Below are 26,646 nucleotides of genomic sequence, written 5' to 3' on the forward strand. Positions count from 1 at the left end.
TTTTTTTTAAATTTGAATCACACATTTTTGACTCATGAAGTTAACTTTCTTTTTTGCAAAACAAACTTATTTGTGCTTGTCAGAAATCTTTTCTTGCTATTCTAAGTTTTTTTGTTTGTGACTCAAAGTTTTGCTTGTGATTCTCACATGATATTGTGGGCAGGACCTAAAATCACAACAAAAGATTTCTGATGTGTGCAAATAAATGTTTATGTTTGGTAAAAATGAGTTATTTAATTAAAAAAAGTCTTTTAAACAACTTTTTTTAAAGGAATCATTACAATTCCAAAAGTTTTGATTACAATTTTATTTTGCTTAACTGAGGTTAGTTTTTTTTTTCATTGAATAATTGGGAAAAAAATTTAACTTCATACTCTGCGAACCAGACCCTAATGACATACATTATATCTATCATGGTAATTCAGGGTGTGTTATTTTTAATTCTAAATGAATATCCTTGTTGGACTATTATTTAAGTGCTATTCTCTTTCAAGACATGTTTACCTAAAACTAGAATAAATGCAATGAAACGATACTTCAACGTTTTCTGTCATCTGACAATTAGCAGGTCTACTCCACTTTATTCACCAAAAACGTTTTTTTTAATTCACCAAAAACTGTTCTGTAATCTGGAACGTTCGCTATGCTGAGCTCCAGTTAGCCGCCTTATCTCACTGCGCGAGAGGCAACTGCGTCATGCGTCACGGGCAAAAGGTCAAAGGTAACAAGGTGACCGGAGGGATTATCATGTTGTACAAAAAAGAAACAAAAAAACTAATAATTTTAGTATATGTTTTTATGTGTCAGAAGAGGGCTTAGGAAATACCAACAAAAAAAAAATTGACCAAAAGGGGACTTGGGGGCAAGGAGCAAAAAGGGTAGGTGCTCAAGCACCCCTACCCCCCGCCCCCTGCACGTGCCTGGCCACAGTCCTTTACGTTTGCCTCAGTCCTTCTCACGCACAACGGTTAAAGTCAAATAATCTGATGCTGATGTTGTGTTTTAATGTACAACACTTTGTATCAGCTGTGATTGTTCTAAAGTGCTTTATAAATAAAGTTGGTATGGTATGTGTTAAAAGATGGTGTATTTACTTATTTGTAAACCAACTATAAGTCCACAAGATGCTAAGCATTTTAACGCAGACTAATGGAAGAGTTGTCAAACAACAAACACACCTTCTAAAGACAAATCAAGAACTGCATTTTATTATTTCAACACATAAACATTTTCAAACACACTTTGTAGTTCAGTTTCATCAGCACACAATAAAAAAACAGTTCAGCTTTGGTTTTGAACATCTCTGGACTGGTAAAAGTGCAAACAATTAAATTAGTAATGTTTGATTGTGAAAACTTCTTCAGTTTTACATGTTTACAAACAATTCTCCCAAAAAACTACTTCCACGTCTTCAGAAACACCGTACAGCATGTGACATTTTATGTCACCATAACACAGCCAGTTATAATACAGGTACAGTAAATAAACGGCATATATCCGTTTACAATCACATTATTTAGAAGTCTTTGTTAAAATGAAAATCTTCCACTTTATCGAGTCTTTGTGGTCAACTGTGGTCACATCAACAAGCAGGACGTAGACAGTTATTCCCCACTGTGCCATGTAGTTGTTTGCAGTAGCAGCTCTCTTTTGTCCCTTCATGGCTGCTTTCCTCGACTGTAACGATGCTCACCGGGGCGATCTCCTCAGTGGGCTGCGTGATTAAACAAAGAGAGGACTCTGGTGTAGCCTGCAGAGACTGAGGAAGCAGAAAGAAGTGTGATGTTAGATTAAATCAATCTTAAATCCAAGGCAGAAATTCTGAAAGCAGAGGCACCTTTTCAAAATGCCGCGGAAGAGGAACCTTTGGCCATAAGAAGTGGGAAATACTTTTCCACTTCACCACGGCCGGCACTGTCACAGCCACAGCCACTGCGATGACGGCACATGCGATCACAGCTGCAACCACTGGAGAGTTTTCTGAAACAGAGACTGTGATTGGTTTGGAGAACTTTTCCACCTCTGAACATGAAATTAGATTAAACTCCACTTTACTCAGGTTTAGGGGTAGGGATTCATCATATTGTTTATAATGCATTGTGATAAATTTCTTACGATAAAAGCTTAGATTTTTTTTGTCATTAGTAATTCTAATTAAGGAAGTTTAATAACCTCCCCCCCAATAAAGTCCTTACTGTCAGTGGAGCAAATGGTAAATGTATGAATCCTGTTTGTTCAGTGACAGCATCAATAAATGACAATCATTAAAAAAATAAAAAATTACACTGTGCAGTTTATCGATACAAGTTACACACAGTACCATCTGGTTGCCATCGAAGAGCTTAAATTGTAACCAACCCCAAGTCTTCCATTACTCTGGATTAAACAGCAAGCTGCTGCAACTAAATAAAAAACTTATAATAAAAGGAAAGTACGATGACAAAGAAGTAAGCTAACAATATTTTTAAAAAGAAAACGTCGAATGACAAACGTTAGTTTCATCCAGTCAGGTGTCGTACTTGAGAAACGCCAAGCTGACTGCATATGTTCACCTGTTTTCTGCTTGTTGGGGTGATCAGACTAAATAACAATCTATCAATAATAAGGTCCACTTTGACCTTCTTTCAATGTTGTAGCTTGGCCACCACCCAGAAGAGGGCGCCACTTTGATATACAAGTATAGCAGTGACGGAACTGGAAAGAGAAATGCTGTGGTGTGGGATGCAAAATGTACTTTATGCAATTCTGTTTTGAAATATAAACACGCAAACAAATAAGCTTCTTAAGTTTCACCTTAATACAACCGACTCAAGAAAATGTCAAAACATATCAATGTTCCTTGTTTTAAATGCAGCATATAATGCAGCCCTTATGGAAGGAGCGTTGAATACCTCCATACAAGAAAAAGCTCACGTTAAGAAAATAGCTGCTTATCAATTAGTCATTGGTCGATTGATAAGATCAATCTACTGTAAATCAACTCATTGATTGATAACTTGCGTCCCTGTTCTGTGCTTATGAACTTCCTCACTAATTATAATCACAAAGAGTGTACCGGTGTCGCCGGTCCTCTCACACAGGACACCACTGGACTCGGTGGGGTTCTTGTTTCTGAGGGTTTTGAGTTGGACCTGTACACAGTACTTGGTCAAGGGATCCAGATCACCTAAAACGACCCGGTCCTGTTGGTAGTCATTGTGGATTCTCTCCTGTAGGGGGTGACAGAGAGGCAGTCAGTTCGAAGCAGCCACACAACATCAGGTCTCAGACTGGTAGAGGAGACCAGGTAATGATAAATGAAATCAATCTTCCATTGATGGATGGATGGATAAAGAGATGGATCCATGAACAGACCAAATGATGGATGGATGGAGATATAATTGGATAGATGAATGAATGAATGAATGAATGAATGAATGAATGAATGAATAGATGGATTGGTGGATGGATAGTTAGGCAAATCGATTGATCAATCAATGAAAGGACAAATGGATACAGATACAATTGGATGAATAGATGGATGTTGGACACAGACAGGCAGATGAACTAATGGATCAATGAAGGGATGGATAGATAGATGAATGGAGATACAACTGGATGTATGTATGGATGGACAGACAGGCAGATTGACTGATCAATCAATGATGAGATGGATTGATGGACATGCTGTTGATCAGCTGCTGTTTCTCTAAAAATCCAGCAGGTGGCAGCAGAGGGCCATTTCTACAGAGTCTGATCAGCCAGACATACAGCTGTGCTACACCATCAGCCTGTTGGTGTTGAATTCACATGCACTCAGTAGCCTGATCAACATTCTGGTTTTCCATGAACCGATTAACCTGCATCCCACCTGTTCCTCCTGTCCTTCCTTCCAGTAGGTGATATTGTAGCTGACTGTGTAGTACACATTCCTCAGAGAGCAGATCTTAAACTCTGGATCCTTAATGCTGACCTCCAGAGTTTGGCCGATGGGTAAGAGCGACACGCTGGGAGGACTGATCAGGGCTGCAGAGAAAAAGTCAGAATTCATTTCTGGATTGCCTGGAAACATGCAGCACTAATCGCTTTTGTTTCCAGATCTAAAACCGATGCTTAAGTGAACTTTTGGGGTATGTGCGTTAAATACTTACTGTCTTCATCCAAAGTGATGTTTTTACTCTCCACCCAGGCTGAGGCGTCTTCTCCCAGCAGAGCTCGGACTTTCGCTATGTATGTCCCATAGCAACTGATGTTAAAATTGCTGAGTTCACATTGAAAGGTTGTGATGTTCACACAGCCTGGACTGTAGTTTCTAACGCGACTCCTGAGACAAAACAAGCAATAAAAGGACACACAGTTAATGACACAGGAAAAAAGCAAACAAACCATAAAACTAGCTTTCATAATGGACAACTAGTCAAAACTAAGGAGCCGGTTTTATAACCACTTTGACAACAGCGACTGTCAATACAGTCCTGGGAGAAGCTAAATCCGTCCTCACAGCTCTCAGTGGATTTAAGATTTGAGGTAGCAGCCATGTGTGGCCGATCAGATGATTAACTGATCTTCCGAGTGATCGCCTCTGCAGAAGGTGAAGTTTGCTGCTCTGCAACTCAACATCAATAAGAGAAGACATCAACAATGACTTCAGAGGAGCAACTGGGGCTGCATTTAACAAGCTAACTAAGACAAATATAGTCTGAGATCACGCTCTTGAAAAGTCTGTCTTTCTGTAGAATGATGAATCTTAAATAAGACAGTTTGTATGGAAGGTTTAGAGTCGTACGACTCTGTGCAAAGTTGCATCTGAATGAACCAAAGTAGATGTTGGCCACAATACACATCACCATTTTGAACAAGATTTGGATCTGTTTTACAACCAGGGCAGTCTGCATCCACTAAGTCAACTCTGATCTCCTTGGTAGTTCAGACAACAACAGATTTACAACAGAATGGCTGAACAAGAAACAAAGGTTCTGCAATGAACTAGTGAACATCAAGACCTCAGCCTGATTGAAATGCTGTGGTGGAACCACTAGACAGCTGCAAAAACTTCAAGGAGGTGAAGTGATACTGGAAATATGAGTGGGTCAAAATGTTTCCTCAATGATTAGAGAAATTGATAAAGTCAGAAAAGTACTACAGAGAGTCATCACTGGTGAAGGTGATCTAAAACCTGCTCACTGGGGTGAACCGTCCCCAGTCAGTGGATTGTCCCCCATCTGCAGGGATCCAGATCCACCAAAACTGGTCCTAAGTAGGAAAACTGGAGAACAGAAGATCGTATTGTGGACAGAATGACCACAGACCAACCAACATGTCCTTTGGATGTGAGCTTTGGATTTGGACCATTCAGATGTTGCGTGGATTGGTCAGATCATTTAGATTCCTTACCTCAGGAACACATGAAATCAGGTGGGATCATGGCAAGAACTCAAGCTGGTATGGAAAGTGAGATGCATTCATGTTCTTCATGTTTTGGTTTGAGATGCTGCACCTCTTTGTTGAAGAGGTATTCCCTGGTGGCAGTGGAGGGACAAGGCTTCCTGGATGATCTGAAGAACACAACTAGTTTGAAGTATACTCTTGGCTTCCAAATTCTTCAGGTCTCAGTCAAATCAGCGTTCTAGAATTTGGATAGAAGTGTCGGATCCATGGAGACTGCGTCTCCCAAATTACAGGACTGGACAGGATCCACTCCTTATATCTCAGAGACACATCCCACAGCAAACTTTACAGATCCAGAGAAGATCATTAGGAGAAAAGTAAGGGGGATTGGTTGACATCATTTGGTCTTATGCCTCGTTCTCCACTGAGCAGTATGGCATTTTATGGTCCGGCGTATTCAGGAGAGCATTTTGACCACAGGTTGGACTGTCACTGGGCAGGCAAGGTTCAACCCAAACTATACCAATGTCCCATGGACCTACAACTGTTAATGGTGCGGAACATGTTGGTTGTACTTTACAATGCATGTGATCCACACTGACCTGTGCTGAACTGCTAGCTGGAAACAAGGAAGTATTATTATGGCTGATTGTTGTAAATATGTTTGCTCATTAACATGAGTCAGCTGTTTTCCTTTCCAGAAGAAAATCCTGATTCATAACAAAAAAATTCTTCTCCAGTCGACTCCAACTTTCAGTTCACAGTTTTCTGTTTAAGGAAGATGCAGAGAAACACTCAGAAACTCTCCATAGGCAGTTTTCTGGAAACTGACACCAGCGTATCAGAAAGGAGGATGCAGCAGTGCAAATAAGCAGAACAACACAAACAGCTACATGCACAGAGGCTTTCTTTAGTTTCTTCCTGTTAGAGTACGACTGTAAATGTGATTTTTAAATCACATTCCAGCCACATAACATCTCAGACAATTGATGACTATGTAGAAGTCAGTAGCTGCATTTTCATTGACCATATAATTGTGTAATTTGACATTTTGAAAATAAATTCACTGAATGGAACCATACCAATTTCGAAAAAAAAATGTTTTTGATAAAAAGCTTTATTGCTATCATGAAGTGTTCTTTTTGTTCATATCAAAATTGGTGTAGTTTCCAAAACTGCAACAAAAATACTTTTTTTCGCAGGACACAAGTCACATGATCAACAACCGGGTGTTGCCATTGATGCAAACCGCCAAGAAGACGACGGAAAGTAGTTGGAGGACGACGGCGCAAGATGTTTTGTAATAACTTATCTTGTGAACAAAGGTGTGAGATTTTAATTGCGTTACTTATTTAATGGAAACACTGCAATTCCAAAGTTGTGTTATTTCGACATTAGTGGAATATTGACTAAGTTTTTGTGCAAATCGTAATGAAAAGAAGGCTAACAGGCCAAGAAGGAGAGCGAGAAAAAACCCTTGTTGGTTTATAATTGTGAATATATTCTGTTCATTCACAGAAAGACTCCATCTTCTGCTGCAAACAGTAGATCATTTTCTCCATCTTCCCTCTGAAGCTCACGAGTCAGTTTTTCATTTTACATCCATTTATTGTCTTCCATCTCTCCAAGGCTGAGCCATCTTTTCTTTTCCAGGATCCCAAGAGGTCCCTGGATGAAATGGTTTAAATAATCCCTCCAAAGGGTTCTGGGTCTCTTTAGTGTTTCTTCCAATTTGGAATAACCTTCAAAGACAGCTGAGCCAGAACAGCCGCCTGCAGAGGAAGCTCTGTTCAGAGGAGAATAGTAGTTAAACTTACCTGAACTCGGTGGTGTAGATCAATCCACTGGGTGCTTCTGCAGGTGGATCCCAGCTCAGGACCAGGTTCAGGTCCCTGGAGGTCAACTGGACATTGGTGGGACTGCTGAGGACTCCTGATACAACTACACAGACCCGAGAAGCAAAGTTAAGAATGGCATCAGTCTCCTGCTCACATCTGATCATTTACCACTTTCTACTGTGCTTCTTTGAACAGGTTAGGACTCTTCTATGAGAAACAAAACATCTTCATTATATTTTATGCATTAAATCATTGTTAGATAATGAGATCTTAGTCTGCTCAATTCTGCCTATTTGAGCTGTTTTAAGGTGTCTTGTCACTTTAAATCCAAATAACTCAACGTTTACACTCACACATGAAAACGGCTGCAATCAGATGTGCTATTATGAAACAACACATCTTTGAAAAGCAGAAGTGCAACCTACTGCACAACCAACAAGAATGCTGCAGCAAGTGTTTTCTGGATGGTAAGTGAACAAGAAGACACTTGATGTTGCCAAAGATGGAACAACCAATATTGGGTTTAAGGCTTGGGCCTAAGTTGGTTGGTTGACATTTTCTTTTTCTTTTAACGTGATGAATTTTAAAACCAGAGCTCTCTATTTACTCTGGATCTTTGTCTGACATTTTACATGTTACAGAAAAATTTTAAAAAATGAAAAAATAAATAGATGGAATATTTCTTTGAAAACTTCACGCCCTGGAAAAAAAAAGAGAGAAAGAATGTGGCAACAATTTAAAATGTAATTTAAATTACTAGAACCTTTTTAATAGATTACATCAATAGTGTCACATTAGGTATTTTAGCCCCTTTTTAATGAATAAATCCCTAAAAGTAGCTTACAGCATGAACTATATTTTTCTGTAATCAATCACTAAATCAGTGGTGTCCAAACCTTTTGTCACGAGGGTCAAATTAGCCGAATCAAATGTATTCACAGGCCAGAAATATAAATATATAAAAAAAATCAACAAAAGTTATATTACAAATTATTATCTACCTGCTCAGTAATAAGCTAAGCATGTAATATTTTATCATAGAATTTATTTATTTAATATGGACAACAAGATGCATTGTTTTCACACGTCATAGCAAATAGCATATTAAATATATTTAATTATGTGAATGGTAGAAAAAAGATGTGCAAGTCATTATAGAAGTAAAACTAAGAAAGGCAATTTGCCAATTCTTACAGGTCCAGCTAAACACGTTGGTCACTCTTTCTTTTAAAATACTTGCTTTATTCAGTCAAATTGTATAATTTAATTAAAATAAGATTAGGGTGCACTAAAGTCATCTTTTTAGTCAAAGTTACTGGGTACATATTATTCTGTTTACCTTACAAGCTTAGTTATAAAAACATCATGAATACTTTGTGATGTACCTAATATTTTCCATAGGAAAAAGTAGAATTGTTGGTTATAATTTTGCCCAAATAAGAAATGAAACTGAGCCATCTGCATCGTGTTGAGGAAGCAAATTTACATTATTCTTGAACTGAAGTTAGTGGCCACACAAAATCCGTCCAGGATCCACATACGGCCCCCGGGTCACACTTTGGACATCGATACATGGTATTAGTGTGATTTTTGTGACATGGATGTAATTTTTCACAGTTTCTTTTATAAATAAACAAATCTGTTGACTTAGCAGCCAGAACAGACTGAAGTAGAAAAATGTACAAATAACGTTTCTGGGAGTTCGGTCCAAACGTGTTATGTCCATTTGGACAAAAACCTGAATTAAACTACAATATCTCAGTACACCCTATAAACTATCACGAATAAACCGATTAAAACACAAAAATGTTCATGCAAGTTTATCAGAACAATAGAAGTCCTCCATTATCCCTCTATATTTACGGTAATACGTTCACTGACCCACAAAAACAACGGAACTTTACCTCCGTTTAGTGTTGAAAGTGTCAGGATGAAAACATAAACAGCGACTGACATGTTGATCCGAAGGTTCGGTCCGGTCCGGTTCGGCCCCCGTCTCGTCCCGACTTCAGTACAGCGTCCCAGGGTTGGTCATTTCAAAGTCGCCGTTTCATTCAGTTCCCGTTTGCATTCATCAACAACAGGCGGGGGAAATACGCGGAAGCAAATGTATAATAATTTCAGGGTGGACACGTCACGTTTCACGTCAAGTCAGTCACTTTTCATTTCACTTCAAGGAAACACGACGTTACGGCAGCTCGCAGCTCGGATTCCTTTCTGCTGCGCGCTTATACGGAGCCTTACGGTAACCTTTCGAAATAAATGCTTCCAAGTAGAATATCGTGGAAAAGTTACCGTAATTTATTTCTGATCAAACACAGACATTTATAAAGAACAGTCAAAAATTAACAGCAATAATTTGGATTATTTAGCCTTTCAAAAAATTAAAAAGTGGGTTTGTTTCTAAAATAATTTATTTATGAATTTATTAATGCCAGTTTAAAAAAAATATTGTGTTCAAGCTAAATATTTATTTATTGTGAAATTAAATATTTAGTTTGCTAAAAATCGTTTGTAGCTAAATACTTAGCTTCAATTTAAATATGAAGTAGCATACTGAATATTTACTTTCAAACTAAATATTTAACCTTCTAAATAGAAATTTAGCTTTGAATTAAATATATTTTTAGAAAGCTAAGTCTTTATTTTGAAGCTCAATATTTATTTACTTATCAAGCTAAATATTTAGCTTCAATATTTAGTTAAGATAAATATTTAGTCTAAAGCTAAATATTTAGCTATAAGGTAAACCTCCTTCAGTTTATTAGTAAGAACATAGATATTTATGTTCTTATAACAGTTGGGTTCTGTATGTAACATGTATTAATATATTATTACAACATCATAAAGTATCCTCAATTTTTGGCAGTAAATTATGATTTTAAAAACAAATATTTGAAACAAAGACTAGGAAAATTCACAATTTATTTCATTTTTATTGCATTTACAATCAAATAAAAGGCTCGGAAATCTGTTCCTGCACAGACATCAAGAAGAATTGCCATAAGGAACAAATAAATTATATTTCTGAATGAAAAACACACAGTTTGGATCTTCTTACATCACAGTTTCATCAGAATCTGCTCAGATTTTTTTTACCAGAGTATAAATATAATTGAATTGTTGATTCAAATTATTAATTTCTTTCCTCAGCAGCCATTTCCTGTTAATAAGCTCCAGAAGCAGTTTGTATCTGTGCAGATTCTTTGAGAGGTGTGCGTCATTTGTTTCAGAAATCCAAAACACAGGTTTAAAAAAGTACAGGTACCTTTTCCAAAACCATAAATCATTCAGTTTTTTCCAACAAAATAATAAGATATAGATTTTTACACATTAAACACACATTCTGTTATTGAAGAGTCAAAACACAATGGCAGAAATTTCTTCAAGAAGAAGGAAAAAAACATATTTTAACCAAAGAAAATTAAAATAAACCTCAGTGAAAAAAGATAAATTAGACCCTTTGTGCTCATTAACAGTGATTATTTTACACTAACTGTATAAAAAATGTCCTATGGCAGGTGAGGAGGTTATATCCTGAGTACAACTCGGTCATAAAAGTAAATATTAAAAAAAACAAAGTTCCCTAGAGGAACTCAAAGTAACTGAACTCCTGTTTCCTCAGGATGCCTTAGGTCGTAACGCCGTCCCCCTCTGTCAGAGAAGACTTCAGGCAGGTATAGGACTGAGATCTGAACTTCATGCAGGGCAGAAGTTGATTTTTAACCTAAAGAACAACAAAAACAAACAAACAAACAAAAAAGATCACATTTAAGGATGTTTGTGTTGCTGATTTAAAGAAATTTAACCACAACATTCATCATTAAACTCTAAAAGATCAGATTAAAAGTCATATTTTTCCCAACTGGTGCAAAAAAGGCAAAAAATAATGTTTAACTGCACTTCTGTATAAATGCTAAACTTAAAAAAAAAAAACCTCTATGGTCAAAAATAATCCAGCACTTTACTATATCAGAAAGCAGTCAAATTAAAACTGTCACTTTGTTTCCAAAATAAACAAAGATAAAATAAAATTAAATATAATGTAGGTTATCTGATTAAAGTTAGTCAGTAGTTTGTTGGCTTGGAAAGATATTTTTCCTTTATAAATAGAATAACCATTCAAAAACAACTTTTTATATTTACGTTTTATATTTATTCAGGTAAAATTAACATAAATTTATAACCTTTAAGATATGCAACAAACTGAATCAAGGGAAAACAAGTGAAATTTAGATTCCATCAACTTCTATGCTAAATGTTGTGTTCTGTATTTCTGAGCATTAAATTACTGAACTAAAACAAAAATAAAGCGATCTAACATCCTAATCAGCCGACCAGACACTGATCCTCTGACTTCCTCCTGAGTTATTCTTACTTTAAAGTTACCAGAGCGGCCATTTTGATTCCCAACAGGGTGTTCTTTGTGTGAACTGACCTGTTCAGGTGTCGTCTCAGTAATTCCAAGCTCACCTTGCTGCTGAAGATGAACCGGCCCACGACGATAACCACCAAAAGAGTAAACGCCCCCAACAGGCCGAGGACCAGGAACACTGAGGAACAGTAGGACGAGACAAGTCAGAACGCCAAAATATTCACACCAAAACAGCTAAATTAATCAGACGTTTTACACTCAGACGCAGGAATAACGTTATCTGAAGAGGCGTACATGAGTGCTGGGGTGGGGGAGGACTGGTGAAGGCGCAGCGGCGTGCGCTGGGGACGCTGTTCCGGTTTATGAAGGACTTGAAGGAGACGGAGACGCAGTACTCCACACCTGGCTGCAGGTACGAGATTACGGTCTCCTGCTGGTAGGGCTGCTCCAATCTGAACTGAAACACAGAACAGAAACGACAAAATGTCACCAAAGAGAGGATGAAGATGGTCATTTGGAAGACTGGTTGGAAAAGAAAATTAAGCTATGATACAGAACGTGAAGGAGGAGTGAAATAGGATCAAAAGCTGCATTAGTTGTGCAATTTGACATTTTGAAAATACATTTGCTTAATGGAAACACAATAATTAAGAAAAACTGATTTTTCAATAGGGGGTTTTGGTGCTCTGACAGCTTTATTGAAATTAGTTTATTTTGTATTATTGAAACGGAAACAATTTATTTGCATCACAAAAGCCATGTGACCAACAACCAGATGTTGCCACTAACGCAAACTACGAAAAAGAAGACGACAGGAAGCAGTCGGAGGATGATGATTTTAATGACTTATTTATGTGTGATTTTAATTTTGTTTCTTATTTAACAAAAGCATCACAACTGCGAAATTGTGGTTGTTGCGAATATTAAATCTGTTTCCGTTCACCATATAATTGTGCAATTTGACATTTCAAAAATAAATTTGCTTAATGGAAACGCACCAATATTGAAAGAAGAAAAACACTTGTTTTTCAATAAAAGGTTTTGGCACTAAGACGTAGGTTTATAAAAAAAAATTCACAAGAATACAGGGAAAACACTTTTTTTGCATCACATGATCAACAACAGGATGTTACTACTGGCAGAAACAATGAAAACAAGAACAGGAAGTAGTTGGAGGATGATGGCGCAGCATGATTTTAACGACTTATTGCATGAACAAACTTATCCACGTGTGATTTTAAGTGAGTTTCTTATGTAATGGAAACATCGCAATTGCAATTTTTTATTTTTTTTTACCTTATCAGAATATTAAATATGTGTCCATTAACAGTGTAATTGCACAATTTAACATTTCAAAAATAGTTTAAGGGAAATGTGCCAATTAAAAAAAAAAAAAGAAAAAAATTTTTTTGATAAAAATGTTTGGTGCTGGGATGACGAGGTTTCTTGGACATATTGAAATTGGTTTCTGTCACAAAATTGTAATGGAAACTTTTTTCTCATCACACGAATCACATAAACAACAACACAATTTTGGTAAAATTGCAAAATAATCCTAAAATTTAAACTGTAAAAACTATAAAAAGTATCAAAATGCCAATTCAGTTTGGTAAAATGCAACTTTCTGCAAGTGATTCTCTCCTTCCTTTCTCTAAAATCACATTTTGTCACATTACTTTTGTATAATTTTGGTCAAAAATGATGAATGCATTATGCATATTCCTTAATAAAAATGAAAAGCTGTCTTCAAACGTTCCCAGCAAGTCTCCAAAATATGGTGCTATCCCCAAAATTAATTAATCGTCTTTTAAAACCATCTCTTTCCAGTAATTTCTGTGAAATGGTGGAGCGCATCACTTCCTGCTGCACAGGAAATGTCAAGCATAACCAGGAGTCAACCGCTGAGGTGTGCAGACTGAAACTGGAAGTTCAGTTTCAGTTTATTCAGTAAAGAAACTGCAGTTTGGTTTGAGAGCACAGTTTGATCAGCTCAGAAATATTTAAATAAAATCATCAACATGCCTGTTTTAAATGGTTTTTTTGTTTGAGTTTTTTAAGCAGGTGAAATCGTCAAACTTTGAGCTCTGCTAAATAAAAAAACAACATGTCATCAGCAGGTTTTAAGATGAGTTGAAAAACATCACATGATAAAGAGAAAAAAACAACCACAGGGGAAACGACAGAATGATGACATGAAGGCTGTAAAATACCCTGAGGGGACGAAAACAACCACAAACCAAACGCAGCTCATCACAAAACAGGCCGGAGAACCACAAAGACGCAGAAATTAATGGCTCTGGGTCAGTTTGTCCTTTAAAGTATTCACACCCACCCTTTGCCATTTCATCCCAACCTGCTCTGAAACCACAAACAAAGCTTTTTTTTCCACCAGTTTAACCACTGAGTTCAGTATATTCCCCTTTTAAAATGCTGAATTTTATGTGTGTTTTAACTACATATTAGCTTTACATTGTGCCTGGTCACCACTGGCTGGGGCTTGATTGGGGCTGTTGATTAGAAATTTGACAAGATCAGACTCCTGACGGTAGTCACAACTAGTACATTGCAAAAGTATTCACACCAATGGAGAATTTTCACATTTTGTATCATTTCAATCCCAACTTACAAAGTTTTCAACTGGGTTAGATGTTAGCTACATGAAGTAGCTACGCTTTGCCACTTTGAGCCCATCAGCTTTCCTTCTGTATCCATAAACAAACTATTTCCTACCATGGCATTCAGTTTATTTTCTTTATTAAAATAGGTTAAAAATGCAAAATTTCAAATATAGTCCACTTTACATAAATTTCTCAAGGTTTTACATTACACCTGGTTTCCACTGATTGGGGTTTGTTTTTGCCAGTTCATATGAAATATAAGAGATTATGATTGGAGTCACATCTACATTGCAAAAATATTCTTACCTTTGGAGTATTTTCAAATTTTTTCACATTTTGATGCCAAATTACAAAATATTCAGCTGGATTAGATGTGACAGATCAACAGGTAGTAACTATGCGTTGCCATTTTGATCTGACCTGGTTTCATTCTGTTTCCTTCAGGATTTGTTAAATGGAAGAAAAAAATAGGAAAAAAGTCACGTGCATTTATATTCAACCCACTTTACTTTGATACATGATAGAGATACACTGTTGGCAATCCTGGAGAAAAACAAGCAGGAAAACTAAGCTGGTAGTTTAGTTTTCGCCCAGAACACTCATTGTCAGAAAAAGTGGTTCACATTCAGATGGTGTAACAAGAGAAACCAGCAAGAAACAATAAAACCAAGCAGCTGAAATACTGAGGAGGAGAGAAACATCAACACCAAGTGAGACCAATCAGAGGAAGCAGAAAGCAAAGAGAAGGAGAAAACTAAACACAGAGGAAACCAAACCACAAATCTAAAGCAACTAAACCAAGAAGGAAAACGCAAGAATCAAAACCAGAATGCACTGAAAGAAAAGAAACTTGACACAATTCAGTCTGGTAAAACAGAAATAACAAGAATAAAAACCCAAATGTTGGCGGATTATCAGGATATCACTGTAAACACAAATAACAAGTTAGAGAGAATCTAAAGTATTGCTAATCAAAGCAAAAACAATTAACATTTGAATGATACAAAATGGCCTGTGGAGAAAAAGTTATGAAATTATAAAAAATACAAAATATTAAAGGTTGAAATTGCAAAATGATAAATTCCTGAGTCAATCACAATAAAGAGAAAGAGAACTAAAGATGCACCAAAGCATAAAAATGTCTGTAATAAGTCATGGTGTAACAGTTTATTTTTCATTTTAACTGAACCTTTTCATTAATTTTAGAGATAAAAATGTAGTGGATTCAGACTAATTTATTAATAAAATACTGATCAACATGGATTTTAAAGTCTGCCGTTTTAAAAAATAAATCAGTAAAGCGCTATTTTCCATTTAATTATTTTTCTCTCAACTAGCACCTTTTAATTTACAGAGACTTCAGTATTAATTTTATTTGTTGTTTTGTTTCTTTATATTGGACATTTAAAATGTCGTCCAGTTCCAATGTCAAATATTTATTAGAAATCAAAGTTTAGGGTGAACTTATTTGCATTTTTAACTTGAAAATGGGCTCAAAACAACAACAATATTATCACTTATCGCACTAATTTGATCGTCCAGAAAAATTTGTTTTCATAGCAACGACGATGAAACACAAATGAGGGACGCCTGAAGAAAATTCACATCCAAGTTGAGGAAAAGAGAAGGGAAACTATTATGAAATAAAGAATAAACAGGATCTTTGTCAGGAACTCTCACCTCGGCGCCGTCTCTGGTTCTCCTCACGTTCAGTTCCATTTCCCTCTGCAGATCCTTCAGCTGCACAGGGCCGTCTCGGATCTGCAGGACCAAACAGTTCCCACAGCCGGACACGGAAACCTCAGGCGGTCCCAGAACGGCTGACGAAAAGAAGACATCAACCTGCTTTAAGGCTTTAAACTTATAAAAGACTCTAGTTACACTTTAAATGCGAGAAATACTAATAATGTAAATGCTGCCATTGTCAAATTAGGGACAGTTAAATCGTTTACTGGCATATTTTTATCACCAAAGTTTAGAAAAAACTGTTAGGGTTAAGTAAGAGGAGCCACAAGGCTCTTTGCTTGGTTCAAAACTTTTTAAATTGTGGTTAAATTGTATACATACTGCTACAAACACTCTAAACGTCACTTTATATGCAGATGACACCACATTATTGAACCGGGTTCAGATTACAGAAAGACAAAAGGGAGGGAGTTAATTTTGAGGAAATGGTTTGATACAAAAATTTTACGCAAAATAATATTGTTAACATACATAATGTGCATGTGCTATATTTATATTTATATGTTTGAAAAGTTACAGTCAAACTTAGCAGCAATAATTTGCGTTATTTAGTCAGAGAAAGAAATAAGAGTTCAGCTTTAAAGTAATATTTTCACCATGTTATTCATTAGTAAATTTCTCAGTTTCAAACTAAATATTTAATTAGAAGCTAATTTAATATTTATAGTATAGTTAACAAAGTAATATTTATTTAGCAAGCTAAATATCTTGTTTTAAAACTAAATAATTCAGATTAGAGCTAAATATTTTGTGTGTAAACTAAATATTTAGCTTGTATTTTAAACTGAACCCCCATTTTTTCCCCCATTTTTTATGGCAGGCTAAATAACCAAAATTAGCACTGTTAATTTTTTGTTGTGTTTCTTTAGAAACATTTCTTCTTTGTAAATCCGTAATTATTTACCGTTGGTAAATACTGTTAGCAGTTAGACCGGTGGTAAATAATTCTTTAATATTGATTTTAAAAAGTACATTGGCAGATTATTTCACTTATAACAATACATTTTTCCCATTTTATGAGTGAATTAATCTGCCAGTGGAAGTACTACTTTTCATTAAGATTCAAGAACTGCTGACTTAAAACAAGCTATTATATATTGCTGAAAAGTCAGTTGTGAGTTAGTTTTGTCTTATTTTGGTTGCAATAAGATATTTGCACTGGAAACTAAACCAAATTACTTGGTAAGAGTTTGTATTTTTGCAGCATATAATGTTTGCAATTGCTATCACGCCTTAGTTTATGGTAATTTATGTTTGAGAAAACAGATAAATCATGTTACCAAATGATTGGTAAACAAATTATCCAAACAATAAATCTGACGTTTTCTGTATTCATGTGTTTGGTTGGAACATGTCAGGTCTGAATGATGATGTTCGGCTTTGTTTGTCTCTCACTGTCAGCCAGAGGGTGGAACAGATTCGATGTGGTCCAGCTGGAGGTCTGGTTGGTCCTGAAGGCTTGGACTTGGGCCACGTAGAGGCCAAACGAGTCCTTTAGTTTGCTGGTTAGATTGCACGTCTGTCCGGCCGTCAGCTCGGCGCACTCAGCCACCGTTTTCCATCGCTGCTTCCTACACAGAGAAAGCAAACAGGCAGTTAGAACGGAGCGAGGGCTGCTGTGTCGCACTACAGATATTAATGTTTCCTAAATGCTCAGGCAGGAAACTCACAGCTTTTATGAAACTTTCACAATTACTCAGAAAGAAAAGCACTCGGTCAGAGGAGCTCCCAGAAAGAGAAATGAAACTTAAGAGCGGCTCTGTGGAGAAATGATGGAAACATCTAAGTGCAATGAGGGATGTTGATGTTTGTGCGGATGTTTACAAACCTTTTGAGCTTTTTACCAATTCACATGAGTGTCTGCACTCATTTCCACAAACCTCAGCCACGTCCACTGTTTCATATTGTTTTATTAGCTGCAGTATGAATTATCCCACACATTCACAAGCAGAAAATGTGGGTAACACTTTATTTGAAGGGGGGGTGAATAAGACTGACATGACACTGTCATAAACATGAATAAGCCTTCATGACGCTTTATGACTGTTGTCATGAAGCGTCATTTGGTAAATCATGACACTTTTAATACAAAGTTGACATTATTCAAAATGTCTTTGTTATGACAACTTGACATTAACCAGGAAATCATTACTGATATAAATTTGTTATAAAAGTATTACTGATTGCACTTTAAAAATTAGGTAACTTTATGTTATTAAAGGTAAAGTTTAAACAGTAATGATTTATTGGTTAATGTCAAGTTGTCATAACAAAGACATTTTGAATAATGTCAACTTTGTATTAAAAGTGTCATAATTTACCGAATGACGCTTTATGACAGCAGTCATAAATATTCATGAAGGCTTATTCATGTTCATGACAGGAGTTATGTCATGTTTATGAAAGTGTCATGACAGTCTTATTCAACCCCTTCAAATAAAGTGTTACCAAAATGTGTTTTAGCTACTTGTTGCATCAGATTAGTACTTTATTTTCTGGGAAGAGACATATTTGTTCTCTGGATCACTTCCCTGCAAAATCACAAAATCTTAAAGTTTTTTTTTGTTGTCTCGTTTCTATTGTAAATATCTTTGTACACTTGAATTAAAACTAAACTAAACTAACTTACAAGTGGCTTTTCAGGAGAACATAGGAGTTTTATGTTAATAACAATGAAAAAGTTTAGTTCTACTGGCAGATTATTTCAGTCATATTGAGACATGTTTTTACATGTAAGTGAAATAATCTGCCTGTGAAACTAGAACTGGGTTGCTAGGCAACAGGCTTGGCTTGGCCTGGGTTGCTAGGTAACGGCACAGTGCCAGCTGAATGTGAAATAAATTAAATAAATTCTCAGTGAAACATGCACTTTTTCATTAATAATAAGGAATTATTGATGTAAAACAGGCTCATATATCTTGTTGAAAAGTTACTTGTAAGTCAGATTCGTCGTATTTCAAATGTACAAAGACATTTGGACCAGAAACTAAACAAAAATACTGACCCAGAACCAGATGTTTAGCTGCATGTCATTCTCAGAGTTGGGTAGTAACTAGTTGCATTTACTCAATTACTTCAACTCGAGTATCTTTTTGGCAAAAATGTACTTTTACTTTTACTTGAGTAAAATATTTTGAAGTATAGCTGCTCTGAGTGGAGTAAAATTGACAAATAAATTTTAAGTAAAAATACACCAGACAGAACCAAAAACCTACAAACATATTTTTGCTCAATTAAAAGTCAAAAGTAGCCATTCAAGAAATCACTCCTGTAAGAATAAAAAGTATTTGGTAAAAAGGCGACTTAAACTGATCAAAACGTAATTTAATATGTAAAAATCACATCACCAGATTGACCAAAATATAACATTATGTGGAAATTTTGGTGTTGTAAGGACCATTGTGAATCCTCCATCTGCTGACTGACAACAGGCTGGGTAGACTCAAGCAAATGTTTAACTAAATAACTAACTTTATTGCTGGTCATGACAAGCTAAGTAAACACAAATATATTTTATAGTTATAGTTTAAATAAGGACATTTAACAAACAAAAAAGAAGGGTAATTTCCTTTACTTTTTATTTATGTTAATTTTATGTTGCTTTTCAGATCAACAAAGTGTTTGTGAATCCAAACCTGGTTCTTGTTTTGTCCAAAATGCAGAAACAATATTTTTTTTTATTTAAATAACATTTTTAGCTGTAGACTTACAAAGTGTTGCTCTAAATAATGGATCAATTCAATTAAAACTTTAAATATTTTCACTAATTGTGGAATGTCCACATATTATCTTTGGATCACACAAAAAAAACAAGTTTAGTGATTAGATGTTAATTAGAATGAGCACTTCAGCTAAATTTAGGAGAACATTTCTTATTCTAAACATTAATACTTGGTAGAAATAGGGCCAGAGTGTGTTGAAAACATTCTAGATTTCCTTGAAATTATTTGTTTTCATTAAACTCTGCCATCTAGATAAACTGGGTGGCCGAGAGTGATGAAACCATCTGAAATGTTGCTCAAAGGTGATTGGTTGAAACCAAAACCAAACACAAAAAAGCTCATAAACCTCAAACATAACACCTGGTTATATGTGTAGTTTTCAGTGTCAGCTTCTAAAAAATACATTCTCATTAAAGGTTATACACATTTCTGGCACCAATTCATTCAGAAGTTTGAGTATTTCAGTCTCCAACATCAGTTTAGACAAATCATTCCCACTTTGTAATGCCTACTTTTCACTGTTCATGTGCAAAACTTCACCAATTTGGGACTTAAAAAAGAAAAAAACGGGGAAATATGTGAGAAATTCCTACTAATATGTCTAAGATTTAGAAAAATAAAGGCTTCATTTGGGGAAAAACAACAGATTACAAATCTTTCTTTTCTAGAAAATGCCTTAAAGTGAAGAGTATTAATCAGATGATCAGATCTGATGTGTCTCTTTTATATCCTGTTTGGATTTTTTTACATTAATATTCTCACAATGAAAAAAATCCCAACTCAAATGTTCATCTTTGACCTAAATAGTGATGTCATAAGATTGTTCCAGCTCATTTTGTTTACTGCTTACTGGTTTCATTTTAGGGAAACAAACATGGAGGAAATCCAGAATATCATCTGGTTTGTGTGGAAGAATCACACAAGTCTCGATCTGTATCCTGATAAACTCTGAGGCATCTAAAGCATTCATTTAACGAAAAGAGGTCATATAGCGCAAACATTCACCAACTTTCTGATTAATAGTTAAAAGAAGAAGCTGATCATTAATTAACCAGACAAAACTGCTCAGTGAAAGGTTGCTAGGAAAACCCCTTAGAGCGGCGCACCCTGAGTAGTTCACGCATTCTAGGCGCTAAGCCGCTAGCTCCGCCCTGCATGAAAAGTAATTTTTACTAAGTTCAGCTCATTTAATTTCAACTGAAGCGAATTGAAATCGATGGAAATGTAGAAATGTGAAGAAGGGGAATGAAGATGAGGAGGACCAGATGGAGGAAGAGTCGAAAGTCGGCCATGTTTGTGCTTCTGCTAATTGCAAAATGCTAACCGGAAATGCTAACTGGAAAGGAAACTCAAGCTGTTTACGGTAGGCATCAGGATCAAAACATTTTCTCAGACATATTAGATGAGTTTGATATAAAACTTTCCTTTTAGACATCCATTTGTTATCTTTCCATTTGTTTTGATTTCGCGCTAGTGCTAGCTAATTACTTTAGCTCCTGCTAATGGTTTTGGTTACAGTGCCAGGCATTGTGCAGGTGAAAAAATGGCAACCTGCGTAGGCGAAAAACATAGTAAAAATATACAGTTTCGTTAGTTATTTAGTTTCTACTTATCACAAACACCAACTTTTAGATAAACAGGAAAATTGCAACATATTTAGGCCAACATGTTTCACAATCCCTGGACGAATAGATTAACATATTTCCATACATGATGGTTATTTATTTTATATTTAGGTCATATTTAAATAACTTCCAATATAACACTTGTTATTGTTTTTAATACAAATTTTATCTTGCTTATGGTTATATTGTATTACTAATAATCAACACTTTGGATGGAATAGCTTGTGAACAAATACATAATTTCCCCTGCTCTGTAAAGTATATTACATTCTTTCTAGTTGTGGATCCATTTAATGGACAGCCCACAGCATCACTCTTCTTATCAGCCGAAAATGTAAACCCCAAACAAACACATTAAAGTAATTATTGAACCTTCTGGTGGCAAAATGACCTTTTTATTTGTCTCTAAGAGATAAAATCAGCTAAAGAGACTCTTAGCTGACAATCAAAATGCTAATTTAATGAGGTAAGGTCCACCTTCAAACTCTGAATGTAGTTTCTGCTGTTAAGTAAGACCGGGTTTTCCCTCTTTTTCAACAAAATTTCTTTACTAATTCTTTGTAAGTTCATAAAAATGAACCATCAGCATTAAAAGTATAATTTTTTTTCAAACTCTTCAGGAAGAAGCAGCAAAACGGCACTGACATTTACACTTCCTGTTGTAATTTGTGGTGAAAAATACGTCACAAAAGTTCTTCATGACGTATCTGAATCCAGTGAACAAAAGTATCTTGGTCTAGTTTTTAGTGCAAATCTCTTAGTATACTTTAAATAAAACAAAACTAACTTACAGGTAACTTTTGTTTTAAGTTATTAATTCCCTAATGTTGATTTTAAAAAAATACTGGTTATAAGTGAAATAATCTTCCAGTGGAACTAGACATTTTTCAATTTTATAAGTTAAAATATTTTGCTTCACTGGCAGATTTTGTTACTTATAGCATGCACTTTTTAAATATTATTAAGCAATTATTGACTTAAACTCATGCATCTTGCTAAAAAGTTACTTGTAAGTTAGTTTTGCTTTATTTCAATTGAACAAAAACATATATGAGGTACAAAGTGTTGAAAATTCAACCAAAAGAAACAGAAAATTCGCTCAGGAATGAACCTTCTCTGACTATTTTACCTGGGTGCAACAACAACAAAGGAGAAAAAGTTAAACTCCAAGTATGGTCACACCTTGACTCTTGCACTAATGCCTAATTAAAATAGGCTTAATTAGGTGTTAAACCTACTTTTAAAATTAGAATGAGTCACTCTGTGTTGTACTTTTGAAGTAGGTCAGTGAATTTGTTTGTGGGCGGTACCTGGTGCTGTGGATCTGGACCGTGAAGCGGGCGTCTGGGGGGGTCCGCGGGTCCGGCCAGAACCTCAGGATGTGCTCCATGTTGTAGGAGGTGATGGAAACGTTGGCCGGCGCTGGGAGGGAAATGCAGACTGCTGCAGAAACATGCAGAGAAACATTTAAAAAAACACGCAAAAACAAAAATACAGATGTCCTTCTGGTCAAAAAACAACAAGGAGAGGTGGAAGAGTACCTTAAAACTGTAGTATAAGTAAAAGTAGAACTACTTCAACATATTTTAGTCAAATAAAAGTAAAAAGTAGCCACCCAAAAAGTTACTTGAGTGAAAAAGTAGAGGTGTGCCGATCGATCGGTCACCGATCATAATCGGGCTGATTTTCGTGAAAAAGTGCATGATCGGTGATCGGCGATCATTGGCTCTTGTTGCCGATACCGATCATCTCATTTCCAACCTGCCTGTGCAGCTGGTCTCCTCTTTCCTTCACTCTGCGCAAACACGCAGCAACAAATCCTAAGCGATGTGGAACTATCGCACTGAGTGAATGGGGAAGTTTGCGTGTTGCGGCGGAAAATTGAAGCAGGTCAAAATGCATCAACACAACGAATCTAACATGGCATAAAAACAATGCCATACTTGACAGAGTTTGGCTACATCGAGGCTCACTGCAGTAAAAAAGACATACGGAGGATCAGATAGCAGGTAAAGCAGCGCACAGCTACAAACACTCACCCGGATTAGCATGACGGTCAGAAAGCTAAACAAATAACCCGCAAAATTATTTAAGTCTTCGAGCTGCGATGTAAGACGCTGGTTCTGCTCTCCTGTTGAACCGCTGCTACGCTACAGGTAGTAATATTTGACAGACGGAGCTTCGCTTCTGCTCCACCTGGTAGTGACTCTCACACCAAACCTGCTTAAAGCTGCAGGATCTAACCTAAAAAAATAAAGTTTACATACATATTAAAACTTTCGCTGTCCTAACATGAGACAGATAATCTCTGAAAAAATAATCGATCTCCTCCCTGTTCTGCATAATTACTCCGCTCAGTCAGAAACAGCCAATCAGAGCTAGCAGTAATCAGCTAGCCGCCATGCTAACAGGAAGTTTTCATTCAGTAACTCTGGATTGTTTATTGTAATGGAACCAGTTTTTGCCTTTGAATGTTAAGTTTTATACTTGAATTTTTTTTGGCAATGTTGAGAGGTTTTATTTTGGCTCTTTGTGTTATTTAGCCTCTTCAGAGCCTTCATATGTTTTCAGTCTGTTAAAGATAGTATTATCAATAGCAGTACAATTTGCACAATGCCTGTTTTGTTTAGTTTTCTTCTTGGAAAAAGTTATTAAAAACAAGTTTTTGTCTTAATTAAGGTGAATTCATGGTTCCTTTTTCCACATAATGTAACCGGTAGTGTTTATGATAAAAATAATAATAATAATAATTATGTGATCGGTATCGGTGATCGGCCCTCATGGGTGATCGGTATCGGTATCGGGAGGAAAAAACCTGATCGGCACATCTCTATGAAAAAGTATTTGGTAGACAGTCTGACCAAAAAATCAATAATTTAATATCTAAAAATACATAATCAGATGGACCAAAATGTAAAGTTATGTGTAAATTTGGAGTATTTTATGAACAAAAGTGGAAATAATTTATATAAATAACATAATTACAAGGTAACAAAATCAGGCAAAAAAGAAAAAGAAAAAATCCCAAATCCTTTTATTTTAATGTAAAGTTTATGAAACTTTGACAAAATCTTCAGCATATTTTTACTGAAGTGAAAGTAAAAGGTGGCCGTCCATGAAATTACTCAGGTAAGAATAAAAAAAGTATTTGGTAAAAGGTCGACTCAAGTACTGAGTAACTGATCAAATTATCAATCATTTAACATTTTAAAATGACATCAACAGATGGACCAGAACATAAAGTTAAGTGGAAATTGGGGTATTTTAAAGATGAAAATGACACTAATTCATATGAATAACAAAAAGGCAAAAGAAAATGTTTCCAAATCAGTTTTTTCAACAAAAAACTGATGAAACTTTAACAGAAACCTCAGGTGTGTATCTGTGTCTGCTGAAGTTTTGGTTAAATTAGTTGGATAATTTCTTATTTAGAGGGTAGAAAATAAGAGTAGAAATACTTCATAATAAAGTTACTCAAGTGAGTAAATGTAACTAGTTACTGGAAATAAGAGACACTAAAGAACATCAACAAGCCAGAGTTAATTCAACGAGTAAGTCCAACAGAGGTTCAGAGATGTTTTGAAGTGAAGGCAGGTGAGTTTACCCAGGTGTAGGAGCAGGAGAAGCAGCGTCCACAGCCCCATCGTCCCCCCCATAGGGTTGAAGCTGCCAGCGGTCGGGGAAGCGTTGTTGTCTTGTCAGAGGTAAAAGACGCGCACTGGGAGGTGATGGAGGGGGGCGGAGGTGTGGGGGCTGGGAAACCAGATCCGTCACTCAAAGTTTCTGTTTCCTGAGAAGTCCCTCCCTGTGTGTCTGCAGCCTGAACGGACGGCGACACACACACACACACACACACACACACACACACACACACACACAGAGCACCGTTCTGAAACCAGAGGATCCAAACAGCACAGTCATGAGATAAACTGATCAGATGATTTTTTTAATCTCCAGTTTAACTCCTGTAAATCCAGATGGTCCTGCACTGCAAAAACACAAAATCCTACCACGGTTTGTGTCTAGTTTCTACTTTACCTAGTGCATTTGTAGGAACTTCTTTTAAGTCAATAATTCCCTAACATTGATTTTTAAAAAAGTATAAGTTACACTCATAAATTATTTCACTTGTAACAAGGAAAAATGTCTTATTGGTGAAAAAAATCTGAAAATCAATTTTAAAGGATTTGACATAAAACAAGCTTTTTAAACATCTTTTTAAAAAAGTTACTTGTAAGTTAGTTTTGTCTTATTTCAAATCCACTAAGATGTTTGCACTAGAAACTAAACCAAAAATACTTGGTAAGATTTTGTCTTATTGCAGTGTAAGCATCCAAAAACACAATATAAATACACCGTTTGGATAAATAAGTCCAGGAAAACAAGTTCCTGAAAAAAGGATTAATAATCCTTAGAGATTTGAAATGTGTTAAATTAGTCCCACAAATCAGATTTTCTGAATTTAATCTCTGATTTTTCACTCATTTGTCTTTGGAAAATACCTCCAGTTTACTCAATCTAGTCACACAGTCTTAATCCCAATTACACCAGGACTTTGACTAGGCCATTTTGACACCTGATGGAAGGTGAATCTTCATGTCTTTTTCAGCATCCAACATATTTTCCCCCCCATGTTTCTCCTGTTTTTATCTTCCAATCAATTATCTCTGGTGATGAAACAGTCCCACATCCTGCTGCTGCCACCACCATGTTTCATTACAGAAATAATGCACTTTGATGGATGAGCTGCTTTCCTCCAAGTTCCTTTAATTTACCATTCAAGATTGTCCCAGAATGTCCAAAATATTTTTTTAAATTTAATCAAAAGATATTTTGTGTAAATATTGGGCACATCGTCTCTTGAATCTTATTTTATAAATTCAGAAATGCAACAGAATTCCAATTAAAATATATATATTTCTATATTAAAGTATAGAGATGCATATTAATCCAGAAAAACATGCAGATGATAGATTGCTCAACAGAAATGTAAACACTTCATCATTCAAACTGATTTTTTATAAACAGGGTGAGTTTAAAAATATTAATATAGTTTAACAGACTTTTGCTACATTTTTCTCCATATTTCATATTACATTTATGAAATATAAAGAATCAAAAACTAGAATCACAATAAAATAAGTTACAATAAGGAAATTTATTTAAATTTGAATTTAATTGAAGCCAAATACTGCAGATTGTCCAACATTAATAATTTAAATATTTATTTGGTTTAAAATCTCAATGAGTGTAAATCCAGCAGTAAAACACGGTGGAGGTCCCATCATTCGCCGTGTTGGAGATCTTATAAAACATTAAATGAACTCAACTTGCTAAATGAATAAATCAAACCAG

The 26,646-nt window shown here is 35.7% G+C and overlaps 2 protein-coding genes across 3 annotated transcripts; both read right to left on the bottom strand.

The window, feature by feature from the left end:
• Positions 1-1,179: 1,179 nt before the first annotated feature.
• On the bottom strand, positions 1,180-9,339 carry LOC106904587 (interleukin-10 receptor subunit beta-like). The gene is made up of 7 exons (XM_014969000.2): positions 9,110-9,339; positions 7,185-7,308; positions 4,131-4,303; positions 3,851-4,005; positions 3,056-3,209; positions 1,838-1,980; positions 1,180-1,759 (listed from the first exon to the last, which is right to left on the bottom strand). Exons 1-7 carry the CDS (start codon positions 9,159-9,161, stop codon positions 1,583-1,585), a joined length of 978 nt encoding a protein of 325 aa, XP_014824486.2. The 5' UTR covers positions 9,162-9,339; the 3' UTR covers positions 1,180-1,582.
• A 773-nt stretch (positions 9,340-10,112) lies between these two features.
• On the bottom strand, positions 10,113-25,047 carry LOC106904588 (interferon alpha/beta receptor 2-like). Of its 2 annotated transcripts, none has more exons than XM_014969001.2 (7): positions 24,896-25,047; positions 22,602-22,734; positions 17,340-17,515; positions 15,879-16,018; positions 11,875-12,037; positions 11,679-11,758; positions 10,113-10,932 (listed from the first exon to the last, which is right to left on the bottom strand). In XM_014969001.2, exons 1-7 carry the CDS (start codon positions 24,945-24,947, stop codon positions 10,837-10,839), a joined length of 840 nt encoding a protein of 279 aa, XP_014824487.2. In that variant the 5' UTR covers positions 24,948-25,047; the 3' UTR covers positions 10,113-10,836. The 2 variants fall into 2 exon arrangements, with proteins under 2 accessions (XP_014824487.2, XP_014824488.2); XM_014969002.2 differs by having other exon boundaries at positions 11,644-11,758.
• Positions 25,048-26,646: the final 1,599 nt, after the last annotated feature.

The sequence above is a fragment of the Poecilia mexicana genome, unplaced genomic scaffold (genome assembly GCF_051168715.1).
Source record: "Poecilia mexicana isolate PSO_F unplaced genomic scaffold, ASM5116871v1 scaffold_2, whole genome shotgun sequence".
NCBI classification, from domain to species: Eukaryota; Metazoa; Chordata; class Actinopteri; order Cyprinodontiformes; family Poeciliidae; genus Poecilia; species Poecilia mexicana.